Here is a 13,875-nt window from a genome sequence, read left to right as displayed (position 1 = left end):
AAAATTACATTGCAGTGGTCAAAGACGACCATGCACCGTGGCTCCTTGCTGACGGGGGAAAGAGAGGGGTCCACTTCGGGGGCCACCGTCACCGGTTCCAGCTGATCCCAGAAAGAATATTTGCAGAACACGAAGTTGGAGAGATGCTGGGGCAAACCTGTGGCTTGAAGGATTTTGATCTAGGAGGATGAAGAAACAAAACAAACACAGTGATATTTTAAGCAGGCTAATTATACAGCAGACTTCAAAACAGAGCACCAAGACAAACCTAGCTCGTTAAGACTAATAACTTAGCAGGAGGCTGAACAGCTGGCGCTATTTATATTATATCCGCCTGGAAACATTTCTTGATTGAAGTTGTGTTGGAAAATATCCACTAGGGGTCACTGAACACTAAGCCTTGGGGAAAACTGCTGAACCTTGTTTCAGAAGTGGAGGGAAAACCCTTACAGATCTCATTTTTCCCTTGCATTTTTGATGCACAGTTATTGCTCAAGAGGAATTGAATACTGTTGACAGTACTGTTGATCTGAAAGTGATCTTCCTTAAAAGGAGGGGGGCTTTTGTTTCACGGAGGTTAGAAATCTCATACTTTTTAAACAGTCAAGGATTTTATTATCAAAATGAGGACAGAAACTATTAGGCTAAGGCAACATTTAGTCATCGCAATTGAACAAGGTTAATGAAATATGGTTTGATCAAACCTCATTTAGAGTTTTCTGACAGTCATCAAACTGGGATTTCACACTAGAGTTTGTAAAAACTAGCTTGTTGACCGGGATTGTATTAACTGTGGTTTACTATAACATCTGCATTTTTTGAAATCTGCAGTTTGTTGAGTAGTATTGCCCTTTGTGTTCATTTGGGCATAGACACAGCAATTAGATGAGGCAAGAAATGTTTTCTTTAATGGGGGAGATGGAAAAGAGGCAAGATGCAGATAAACCTAACCACACACAAACTGGGATTTATTATTTATATTTGGTGGAGAAACCATGATTTTACCATGATAAATGAATGCATTCTAAGTGTTACAGTGGTCAGGACAAATTTCTCTAAAGATGCCTTTACTCTAAAACTTCAAATATTATAATTATTGATGATTAATGAGGCTCTTCTCTCTTGATACGGAGCCTGATTTGGATGTTCAGCCACTGTACATCCTGCAAGTGGCCCTTCTCTCTCATGGGTTCAAGTTACATGCTACAGTCAGGTCTGCTATTCTTCTTCAAACTCAAAATGCAACCTAAAGTGGACTCTGTGAGATCAAGTGAAGGACAGATAGGGAGAGGCTGCCGAAATCCATGAACTCACCATGCATACCACCTTCTGCTCCTGCAAATCATTTTCAGTGGAGGCCTCCAAGCTGTCGTCACCTCCTGCGATTCGCTCCCCGATCTCACCGCTCACACGCACCACTTCAACATGCAGTCTACCTGCCACCTAAGGAGGGAAATACAGAAGCGATTAGGAATCAATGAGATGCATACTTTTAAAAGAATCCATGTCTGCAGCTTGATTTAGTGTACATCAAGTTTGTTTGGAGGAAAACTTTACAGGCTCCCCTGTAAAGGGGAAGACTTTCCCCTGTAAAGTTTCCCCTGTAAAGGGGAAACTTTACAGGCTCCCCTGTAAAGGAAGACGTGGTACTCAGCCAAGGGGCAGAAAGAAGAACTTCCAGGTCTTTGAGAAGGAACTCACAAGGGGACAGCCTTTGATGTCTGGCTTCATTATTATGAAGTGTCTGTACAGCTGCTAGGAGCACATGCTCCAAATGCTCAGCCCTGCACCCTTCCCACTTCGCATGGAACCATAAACCTAGTTACTCCTTATCTACAACTGGGCAGCACCAATTAGGACTACACAAGGCATTCCTGGTACTGAATGCTCCTTCATACAGAACCCCCAAATTCTTCCATCTGAGGATATCCTCTTGGGAGTTCCTGCTGTTCTCCCATTCTCCTGGCACAACATTTGAGAGAGCATCTGGGAGGTGGAGAAGTCAGGCTCTACAGACTATCCAACCCAATTTGCCTTCCAGATGGGAATCTACGTGACAATAATCACAAATGCAAGCTCAATATCCATTAACAATTTTAAAGATGCTTACGTAAACAGTGGCCAACCCTACAACTGACAGTTATCCATTCACAACACATTACAAACCATTTGGTAACAATAGTTATAAAAGTGGAATGCAAGATTAGGATACACCTGAATGTAACCGATTACTGCCAGTTATGTTAAAGATGAAAAATCAATGGAAAATTGATCCCGGAACTGTAATAAAAACATGTCTCATTGGGTAATTTTATGTGGTAATCACGCAACTGGCTACTTAAACAAACCTCTCCTTTCTGGTTGATGATTGGGACAGCATACTGCAGCTTCACATCATGAGAGAGGGAGTTGAGGAAAACATTGGCCACCCCAATAAGGCTGTGATTCTCTTGCTCATCATAAAAAGGATCTGCTCGCCTGAAGTAAGACCTCATGACCTGGAATCCAATAAAAAGATATGTGACAACATTCTGCTTCATAGATCCAGAGGAGTTAGCCGTGTTAGTCTGCAGTCGCAAAATAGTAAAGAGTCCAGTAGCACCTTTAAGATGAATCAAGTTTATTGTAGCATAAGCTTTTGAGAACCACATTTCTCTTCATCAGATGCATCTGACTAAGAGAACTGTGATTCTCAAAGGCTTATGCTACAATAAAGTTAGTCTTAAAGGTGCTAATGGACTCTTTAACATTCTGCTTTGATCAGGTCATGACACCTAGCTGTGTGCTGCCCTGGGTGAATGGTTCTCCTGGAGGCTGTGGGGATGTTTGACGAGTGTAATCTCAGGTACCAGACATCCCCACTAACCCTCATTTTTGATGGCCCTGTGCTTTAAAAGCTGCTCTGTGGCCATCCTTTCTAGAGAGAGTTTAACACAAACATACCACACATAGCAAAAGCAAATTCCTAACCGTAACGCACTCCCACCAACCTTCTTCAGTCATACAAAATGAACTGCATTCTCTACATATTCTCTACTCCCTGTTTATTTCCACCAATCATCCCTCCCCACTTTCTTTTATATTGAGAAAAGTCACATTTGAGATAGAAGCAGAGGCAACAGAGAGATTCACAGCGTAATCCCTAAGCAGAGCTATACTCTACTAAGATTTAAAATACAAGATTTAACTGAAGACCAACCAGATTTAACAAGTTTTCATATACAGAAAAAAGAAAAGAAAGTATTTTTGTATCATCAACATGTTTTTAGTATATTCATTTATTAATTATTTTAAGTTTCTAAGAAGTTGTTTACTTATAACTTGCTTTTACTGGGTATTTTATCTTTTTTAAGTAATGGGCAGTGCAATCCTAAAAAGAGGTTCTCCAGTCTAAGCCCACTGATTTCAATGACAGTAATAATTTCAAAAATGTCCTATCACTGACAGCCTTGTTCAGGTCTTGCAAACTGAAGGGCATGGCTTCCTTTATTGAGTCAATTGATCTCATCTTGGGTCTTCCTCTTTTCCCACGGCCTTCAATTTTTCCTAGTATTGTTGTCTTTTCTAGTGAGTCTTCTCAGGATAATACTTAGCCTTTTATAAAGTGCTTTCATAGTGCTAAGAATTCCAAGGATTCTACATATATCCCAACAGCTGTAGAGAAAGCCTTGTTTTTCCTCAGTCCAACTGAACATCTAATACTAGAGCTGGGAAACAGCGCTACTGATTTGGTGAATGATATCATTAAAACTACTTCACCAGCTAACTCTTTCCGTTATTGCTGGAAAGTCTGTTGATTTCAGGGAACATATATGTGTAAAGCTTTTTGGATTCAGATCTATGAGGTGTCTGTCTATGACTAGACAGAATCTCATTCCAGAGCCGTGCTTGTAATTATTAGGAATGTTTTAAAGAACAAAACAAAACAAAACTTGTTATATAAAGACCTTATGCTCTCCTGAGTCTTGAAAAAGAGATGAAAAAAAAGCTTCTTTACAAGACGCAAATGCTTATTTTCCCCTCTACTAATTAAGAGAGCAATTACTCGTCTGTCTCCTCTCTACATACCATGTTGTCCTCCTCACAGTCCTTCCATTCTTGATAGAGGTCCCGCATGTCTACCAGTCGGTTCTCCAGCTTCTCCAGCGACCAGATCTGTTTCCCTTTACCTTTTCTCCTCACTTGAATGGCTGGTTCACTCAGAACAGCACCTCGCTGCAGAAGCAGAACAACAAGAGATGCAGATCAGATAAAGACTGTCAAGTTAAGACACCGGGAGAGCATGCTGGGATTTTCTTCCCCCCCCCCTACCTCTTTACACAACATACTGCTGCTTTACAGCATAATTTCAATAACAACAAAGGCAGAGCCCAAAATAGATGGTGGACACAGCTCTGGATCACTGTTGTGCCAGAGGGGGGGGGCTCTTCAAAGGTCGGGCTGCCTTGCAAATATTCCAGGTCCTGTTCTTGAATATTCAGTTTTCACATCACACACACCCACACACACAAAATTCAAGCCCAGCAGCACCTTAAAGACCAACTAAACTTCCCAGAGTTTAAGTTTTTGAGAGTCAAAGCTCACTTTGTCAGATACTGACAAAACTGTCTCTAAACCTTTTCCTGACAGAACTACAAGAAAATATTGTTCATGAAATGTTCTACCTTAAAAAGCTCATAAAGCAGCAAACCTGCTGTTGACTTCAGGAGTTAAGGCCAAATGTTCAAACCCACTGGGATTTTTTATTTAAAATACTGATAAATAAACAAACAAGCCACCTGTCTCCTTAGAGTCAAGGTGGCCAACACCATAAAAAACAATCACAGAGTCCATAAACAAGATAAAAACACCACACCGGTTAAAAAGTCAGCCAAACTTGCCAAAACAGTTCACCCTCCACCAAATGACAGACAGGTGTTCTTTGGTTAAAGTTATCAAATAAAATTAAACATTAGATCACTTCTATTTAGGCTCTAGTTCTAGGGTTGAAGCACTGACATGGAAAGATCCGCCATCGTGTGCCACACGCATCTCGTTCCAAAGCTCCCAAGACTGAGAACCAAATAAAGGGCACCATGCTAAATTGTATTGTATTTGTTTTTCTATTGTTAATTCAGAAATATTATGATGCACGCTGCCTTGAGTATTTTTTTTAATAACCTGAAATGTGCGGGTATAAATCTTCTAAAGCATTGGTACTCACTGGGAGGCTCATGTAGAGCAGCATTCACAATTACCATCAACCCAAAGCACCACATTTACTTCCGTCCTGGGCACGAGGCCTGCCCCTCAAGGAGGCTTGAGGCCTACCCATTCCTCCAGTGGTGGATGCTTCAAGGTATGAATCATCGGCCATCCACAAACCCTGCCAGGCACCAATGTGGCGCCTGCCCCATATTCCAGGGAAGTAGGCCAGGCACTTCTTTCCTGAAACATGGGTCAGGTGTCACACTGGGAAACAGTGTTCAGAAGAGCCACAGGTGACTCGCAAGCCACTGAGTGAGAATCTTTGTTCTAAAGTAAATAAGTATCACTTCTGAAATTGGCAGGAAAAGTTTGCCTGGATTGCTATAAAATCCAGCGCACAAATAGGATCTCCTCCTGATGAACAGCCACCAATATTGAGAGGAAAGGTACTGGGTGCCTCACCTTTCTGTTTGCGTTGAGGCTCGAGGCTGGGATCTGCAGAGTAACCTTGTACTCTGTTCTTTTATCCATTTCTTCTGCAATGAAGCTGGCTTCTCTCACATACAAGTTGGCCTTCACAATCTGCTCCCTCAGTTTTCTCAGGCTGTGGTTTAGCATCTCTTCTCTTTTGGAAAAAAACAAACAAGCAAGCAAATAAGTAAGGTTTCAAATTAAACAAAAAAAGGATGTCAAAAGGTAACTTTTGGGCTGCTAGACTGTTAAGGATGCATTAACTCAGATGCAAATCAGTGCTGCCGTGTGGTTTGTCCATTAGCTATGCAACAGCGTGCAATCAGATTGCAACTTCTAAGAGCCACATGGAGAAATTGGGTGGGGGATCCTCCTGCTGACCCCTCAGTGGAGTTGAGACTGATGTTACCTCCTCCTGATTTGAGATGGACATCAGGCTTTGGTAAAGGGCAAGTTTAATGCCATTCCCATCCCTTTCATTTTCTTCCATGCAAGTGACTGGTTGCCAACAGCTGACAGTGGTACTTCAGGACAAAAACTGGAGTGCAGTTAAATGGCTTGGTCTCTACTGATATGTTGTGTTCCTTGCCATGAACTGAAGCAATAAGTGTGGAGAAGCTGCCTGTTCTTTTGATGGGGAATGTGAAGCTCCAGGATACTTAACAGAACAAAATACCCCTTATTCATGAACAAAAACAAAGAGACCCCCACCAGAACTCTTGTCTTTGGCTGACAAACCCATCGTTCAGGATCAGGTGTAAGCTGCTCTTTAATACCAAGCAAAAGAATCTCTTCCTCCTGGAGGTAGGCATGCATACCTGGAACTGCTTTGTCCAGCAACAGGGTGTAATTCAAATCCTATCATATCTATCGGCTCCACTTCCATTGAAACATTCCATGGTCCTACAGGTATTCTCACAATCAAGGAAAAGAACAGGGGAGGGAAACACTACCAAACTGAGGATCTCCTTCACCCACCTATCTTCTGCCCACTGTCGTAATCGTTGCTGAGCACTGGGAGAATGGAAGGAGAACCTGTCCATAGCTCGGAAGTGCTGTTTCTCTGGAGACAACCGCCTTCTGAGCTGTTCCAACTCATGTTCGTACATAACCCTTTGTCGCTCCAGGGCAGACCGCTTCTCTTCTTCATGCTGCTGCTCAAGGCTCTGCAAGATTGACTGCATTGGATCTAGGCAGATAAAAAAGAAAATAGAGAGGAAAAGTGAAAGTGCAGAAAGACAGATCACGACAGATTTAAGCTATGGGGTAAGACATTTGATAAAGCAATCACCGATTATCACATACATCAGTGGTTTTCAAACTGTGTTCTGGGTGTTCCCAGAAACCATATTTATTTACGTTATTTATAGTACAGCTTTTTCACTGAGATTCAAGGCAGATTACTACCCATCTACTCTAACAAAGAAGAGAGCACTAGGTCCAATTCCAGGGTGTACTCAGAGGTAGCAGTAAAAGGTCAACAGACCTGACCTAGACTTCATGTAAACTGATCCCTCCCACATCCCAAGAATCCAGTACGAGGTTTTAATGGCAGACCTACAAAGGTTTCACGAGAGGAGAGATGATATAGAAAAAAGTTCCCCAAAAGGCAGAAGGTAGGAAAACTTCCTAGACATTTCAAGCCACATTCCAGCTGAGTTACTTTTGAGAGCAATTACAGACAATAAGAGGAAGACCTAAAATGAAATGGCTTGACTGAATAAAAGAAGCCACATCCTCCAATTTGCAAGATCTGAGCAAGTCTGTTAAGGATAGGACGTTTGGGAGGTCTTCCATTCATAGGGTCACCATAGGTCAGAGGTGACCCAATGGAACATAACATACACACATGCAGTATTGCATTGCAGCCACTTGAGGAACATACAAAAAGCCAGTACAGTATAGTAGTCAGAGTATCGGACAAGCATCTGAGAGACCCAGTTCACATTCCTGCTCTGCTATGGAAGCTTGCTGGGTGACCTTGAGGCAATCACATACTCTCAGCCCAACCTACTTCACTGGGTTGTTGTGTGGATAAAATGGAGGAGTACAATGGAAGCTGCTTTGGGTCTCCAACTGGGGAGAACGATAAAGCAAATAAAATAAATCCAAAACCATCCCTGCCCCTTACCGTTGCCACCAAGTGCTTTCATGGTCACCTCCATCTGGGCGTATTCGTAGCTGAAGTTGATCTCACTGGACACTTCACTGGAGTTGTCTCCATCTAAATCCAACTGCTCAGAGCTGTTGCTTCCTTTCATCAAATTGTCTTCGTCCTCGGCTTCTGTCTTTTTTTTCTTTTTTGGCAGATTTAGCCTTAAAGAGTAAAAGGGCATAGGGGTGGGGTGGGGTGGGGGGAATCCTCTGATAAACTGACAATTTAAGACGAAATGCTGATAAGGCAGGGTGGGTGGTCAACTCTTCCCTGTGAATGTCACCCGTGATGAGAAACTGAGAGGTATATACTCACGGGGAACAATCCATGAGAATGTTCTGCTAAGAATGCCCAATTAAAAATAGCGTTCCTGCTCAATTCTAGATCATAGAAACATACAAAGTTGCTTTATACTAAGCCAAACCTTCAACTGATGTGGCTCAGAATCATCTACTAAGACTAGTGGCAGGCAGGAAAACATCTCTCTTCACACCGATTATCCAAGACCGTTTCTTTAAGACAGAAGTGCCAGGGACTGAACCCAAGGTCCCTTGCACGCCCAACAGCTGCTGCTCCACTAAGATGCAGCTTTGCCCAGTTTCCATGAGGGCAGCACTCCAGAACATCTTCCTTGATTGTGCCTCGTAGAAATTAGAGGACAGGAATGCCACTGGGGTCGTCAATCTCAAACATACCTTAGCTGCACTGAACACAACTAATTACTAAAAACTTCAATTATGTTAGTTACTCTAGAGGCCCAAGGAGTTGTCAGCCTCCATGAGGAGATAAATCTGTACTTTAGCTGTAGTATCAATGCAAACTGCAGATGAGGGCTCACACAACAGATACTCCCAAACTTTAAGAAAAAAAGTCTTACATACAGAAACCAGCATTTCAGAGAGGAGCCTGGGCTCAAACCCGGAATGCTGGTTTTCTCTGTGCAGAGATTTCTTTTTCTATGGGGTTGTACTTAATCACTTGCAATCTGCAGTAGTATCCCTGCAACCACCAGATTCCTGCTGATCCCTAGGCAGTATAATGCCATACCACTAAGGTGTTTATAGTGTACAGGGGAGTATACATTTTAATTTATTGCTTTGCCATGGGGAGCGTAATTTGAAACTTTTACAGCATACCATCTTCTAGTAACCTGATTAAGCATCAGCCTTCATTTTGGGACTGTAATGGTCTACAACAGAGGTTGGAACAATCAGCTTTTAAGAATGGATGTTCCTCATGACAGGTGAAGCTCTGTTTAAACCTGGAGGGAGTCTTCTCAGCCTTAAGCTTAAAATGACAAAGACTAATTTGGACAAGCAAGAGGGCAAGAAATCTCATTCGGGTTTATCAGAAGCGGAGAAAATATCCAGAATTACCAGAATCCCGAAGCGGCAAGTTGCTTCGGGATTTTGGTATTTAGCTTGCTTCGGTATGCTCTGTAAAGATTTGGAGCATACTGAAGTGAGGAGGAGCAACCCCCCCACCTCCCCCCCATGGCAAACCCACCCATGCTACTTACCTGGCAAGCAGGGAGAGAGGAAGCCGAACAGCTGAGTGACTGTGAAGCCTAGAGCCAGCTCCTTTGGGGCCCGTGCCGCCTCCTCCGCCACCTTAGTGGCCAGCTGGGCAGTGGGGAAGCCTAGAGCTAGCTCCTCTGGGGCCCGCACCACCTCCTCTGCTGCCGCAGTGGCCAGCAGGGCAGCAGGGAAGGCCCAGATCAGCTGCTTGGCAGGGATCTCTCCGCTAAACAGCTGATCTGTGGGTTTAAATGCCTGTTTCTGTGCTGCATTGTAGCAGGCATGGAAAGGGGCATTTAAACCCCTGCTGGCTGGATCAGCTGCTTGGCAGGGATCTCCCCGCCAAACAGCTGATCCACGGGTTTAAATGCCCCTTTCCGTGCTGTTTCACAGCGGCACAGAAAAGGGCATTTAAACCCCTTGACCTGAAGCTTCCCGAAGCAATACAAATTGCTTCAGGAAGCTTTGGTTCAGGGTTTCCGAATCATTGCGAATCGGGTTCAATTCGGGTACTTTATCCAAATCTGAAATCCGAATCGCACATCCCTAGCTATGACTTGCCAGCAATCTCCACACACAAGGTAGTGGCCATGGCCATCACTGTATATTCTGCCACTGAATTCCATAACTTAATTATGCATTGTGTAAAGAAAAACTCTTATCTCTCCTGAATCCATTACCAATCACTTTCCCCAGGCGATCCCAAGTTCTAGTTATGGGGCAAAGAAAATACGTTCTCTCTCTCACACACACACCCTTTCCCTATTTCCATATCAGAACACTTTGTATCTACAGAGAACAGGCAAACAAGCCAGTCACCTACCTGAAGAAATGGTTGTTTCCCCACAGAATTCTGTCTCCATGGTGAAGCTGTGTGGGGCCTGGGACAGCCGTACCATTGACAAATGTCCTGTGATGAAGGAAGAGAAGCAAATGGGGTAATTTCCAATTTAAGGTTTGTTTTCACAACAACAACGTTCTATTTATATACGGCACTTCAGGACAACTTAACGCCCACTCAAAGCAGTTTACGAAGTGTATTATTATTATCCTCACGACAATCACCCTGTGAGGTGGGTGCAGCTGAGAGAGCTCGGAGAGAGCTATGACTGACCCAAGGTCACCTCAGCTGGCTTCAAGTGGAGGAATGGGGAATCAAACTCGGTTCTCATTAGTCCTGCCGCTCTTAGCCACTACACCAAACTGGTGGGAGAGTTAAGAGAATCCAGATCTTTCTGGATCCCCTCTTTTGGGTGAGGGAGGAGGCACAGGTAAGTTTACTAGAAGCCAGGTGAGAACCCCATGACTGTTCATAGTATTAGCGAATTTTTAGGGCAGGGGGTTCTTGGAGTACATGGATAGACCGCTTAAAAGGGGATCCCAGACTCAAGGAAAACTTGGTGAAGGTATTACACTGAAGGGTATAGCAGCTGAGCTGCTGACAAGGAAGAAAGGAGAGCTGACAGGATTTATCTTCAAGCCTAATGAGGCTTTGGGACTGTGGAGTGCCCCTTGCCCATGATCCCCACCACTACCACCACGTTGTGATGAAGAGGTAATCTTCTGAAAAACTTTTTAAAATAAATGTGTTCAAAATATTAGATACGTCATCTTTAATACTTTTTACTTCAAAAAGTATTAAAGTACAGCATGTCTTTAATCATAATAAACACACATACAAATAGCTTAGCCCACCCATTCATTTTTGACATAACACAACAAGGGACTCCAAAGTGCTTATTACTTTCTCTAGAATTCTGAAGCACAGTTAATTTTACCATTTAAATAATCTTCCATAAAGGGCTTACCCGATCACTTTTCACTGGAATGTATCTGGATTCTCAATATCAAGTATATACGATTCCAGCATAGTGGTTTTTGAAAAATTCACTGGCATCACCCCAAATCTGTCACCTCTTCATCTCCCCTACTGCTAACTCTTTCCAACTATCCTTCTAACACACTGTTTATTTTGTCTAGCATATTCCCAATTACTGTTATTGGGCCCCCTCCCTGTGCATTTGTGCAGCTGTCTTTATTGAATTGTTTTAATATTATTTTGACTGTTATTTAAAATTTAAATTGTTTTAAAATGTTGTTTTAAATTGTTAGTGTCTTAATTTTTCCTGCCTTGAAGACCCTGTTTTGGGTGGAAAGGTGGCATACAAATGTTTTAAATAAGTAAAATAACCCTCAGCTCCACTTGAAACTGATTCCCAGCACTCAGCTGACTCCTCTCATTGGCCCCTCTGTTGCTGGGCGATTTTTACTCCTCTCTCATTACACTAATTTATCTCACAGGATTGTTATGAGGATAAAATGTAGGCAGGGAGAACCCAAGCATGTCATTCTGATCTCTTTGGATGAAGAGTGGGATTAAAAATAAAAGTGATAAAAATATGATAGATTATCCAAAAAAAAAAAAATCCAGTCACCTAGTGTTCTTCTGAGGTGTCAGCATAACTTGTCCATCTGAAGTGATATCTATTATACAATGCTCAGGGAGAATTCCCATTCCACATAGCTGAATATCCTGGGAATTATCTGACCCGATTAATGTGTGCTCCTATGGAAGATTCAAACAGGTACATTAGGTCACAGTAGAAACTCGGTGTATTTATTTCAATAGATATTAAGCTGTCGTAATACTGAGTAAAACTACTGATATATCTCTTCAAGGTTTCAGATAGAGGACTTTTTCACCCTGGCTGTAATTTTAACTCGAGACTGAACCTTCTACATGCACTGACCACAATGCTAGGCACATATATCCTTTAATACAGCTTTTCTAAAAGGATAACCTACAGCCAAAAAAGAACGAGATTACCAGCGCTGTACAGGTTGAATATGAACTGAAAAAATTCAGTCGCTAACTATACCATCTCAAAATCATGACCCCAAAATCACGACTTGTTGAAAGCATCCCGTGTGTCAAAATTATGTTCCATGTGAAAAGCTTCACCATCTCCCTGATAAGTAGGATATTCGTGCAAAGTGAAATTTTGGAAGTGACACCCACCATCTCAGTTGAAACTTGAGAAGAAACAGCTACACAAGAGGGCTTTATGCACGCTTATTCTGCTTATCAATAAAGATAACCAAGCAAGGTTTTATTATATAGTAAAAATTTGAACTAAGTTTGTCAGAGGAGAGACAAGCTTGCAACATAGGGAAGCCAAGAGTATGAAAGGGCAGAAGGGCCTTGGTGCACTTGTAGGGAACCTGGGATATCTCTTCACAACATCCCTTCATCCTTAGTCAATGCAGCCCGGAAAACCCAGCAAGTGTTTGACGTACTTATTGCACTGGAGTCTGCTCATATAAAAGCAGAAGATTCAGCCTCAAAAATGGTGAGCATGACAAAGCACTTGAGTTGCAAACCAGACACCTACACAGACTGGAAAATTCTTTAGCCTCCTCTCAAGAAAGCTTTCTTTTGTTCCTTAATTGACAGCAAAGTAGTGATGACTAAGGGTTCTCCCTCCTTCACTCCCCCATCCTTGCATTCTTCCGGATGACATACTGCACTAGGATATGAAATGACTTACAAGAAGTCAAGAATATCACCTCTCTTTAAGGAGGCGGCACTTAAAACACCTCCATGGGTCCAGCTCCCCTTAAAGACAGTTTCCAAAATACTTAGAAAGGATATCAAACAGAAATGAGACAGCAAGTGTTTGTCTAACCAACAGGCAAGTCAGGGACAGACATAATGATTCCTTGAAAACTCACATTTGCAAGTCAAGATTCAATCTTGTAAATGTTCACTCCCTTTTCTCTTTTTTTCTGAACTGCTGCACCCCTTTTTTCTACAGTAACTATAGCTAAGCCTAATAGGTGTACTGATGCAAGCCATGGCTTACCAACCAACCACATTCCCCTTTAACTTTGGCTTGCAGACCCACTTCAAACGATTACCAGTGTCAGGTTTACAGGACTGCAGCCATATTGGAAAGGATGCTTAGACAAAGGTCAAAGTAACATTCTACTTAAGAGAATGAAGTGTGAGCTTCATTTTAAATTTCTTTTCACACAGGTACCCACTGGTTAACCTTAAGCAAGCTGTTCTCTCTCTACCACATTCACAATTACACTGGCCTACCTTTCAGGGCTATTGCGTGGATTATTCAAGATGCAGTTTGTATTTCTACATCATTTTTTTTCAGGGTACTGTTACTGGGCTTACGTATCTTCAGGGTCCATTAACGGGACTAAAGAATTACAAGCCAAGTTGCATTTGTGCCTTCTTAATGGCAATGGACCCTAAAGAAAAACTCCCAAATTGGATTTCCATGAACCTCCAGTCTTTTGAAATGACCCCACACCATGTTCTAGCATTTCACCTTTAAATAGTAGACCAGGAGTTCATTGAGAGCAGGGTCAGCATTCAAGTTAACCAGAAAGCACTTGTTATCACCAACTTTGATCCCAGAGGACTGGAGAGAGATGCCAAGGCTTTCAAGCTGCTTCTGCCGCTCCTATGTAGAGAAACAAAGTTCCGATTAGGCAGCAAAAAGGGACACATGCCAACGCACACTTTCCCCA

At 42.5% G+C, this 13,875-nt stretch overlaps 1 protein-coding gene across 2 annotated transcripts in view; it reads right to left on the bottom strand.

The window, feature by feature from the left end:
* The window catches only part of KIF13B (kinesin family member 13B), a 156,941-nt gene that overhangs the window by 63,478 nt on the left and 79,588 nt on the right, over positions 1-13,875 (bottom strand). For both annotated transcript variants that reach the window (XM_054988278.1, XM_054988287.1), the window contains exons 13-22: positions 13,674-13,808; positions 11,766-11,896; positions 10,154-10,240; positions 7,790-7,974; positions 6,637-6,847; positions 5,650-5,812; positions 4,069-4,215; positions 2,349-2,498; positions 1,315-1,443; positions 9-179 (exon numbers count right to left, since the gene is read on the bottom strand). In XM_054988278.1, coding sequence (XP_054844253.1) covers positions 9-179; positions 1,315-1,443; positions 2,349-2,498; positions 4,069-4,215; positions 5,650-5,812; positions 6,637-6,847; positions 7,790-7,974; positions 10,154-10,240; positions 11,766-11,896; positions 13,674-13,808 — 1,509 coding nt within the window. The remainder of the gene's footprint in view (positions 1-8; positions 180-1,314; positions 1,444-2,348; positions 2,499-4,068; positions 4,216-5,649; positions 5,813-6,636; positions 6,848-7,789; positions 7,975-10,153; positions 10,241-11,765; positions 11,897-13,673; positions 13,809-13,875) is intronic.

This window comes from Eublepharis macularius, chromosome 1, assembly GCF_028583425.1.
Source record: "Eublepharis macularius isolate TG4126 chromosome 1, MPM_Emac_v1.0, whole genome shotgun sequence".
Lineage (NCBI taxonomy): Eukaryota > Metazoa > Chordata > Lepidosauria > Squamata > Eublepharidae > Eublepharis > Eublepharis macularius.
This window is presented reverse-complemented; position numbering and strand designations above follow the sequence as displayed.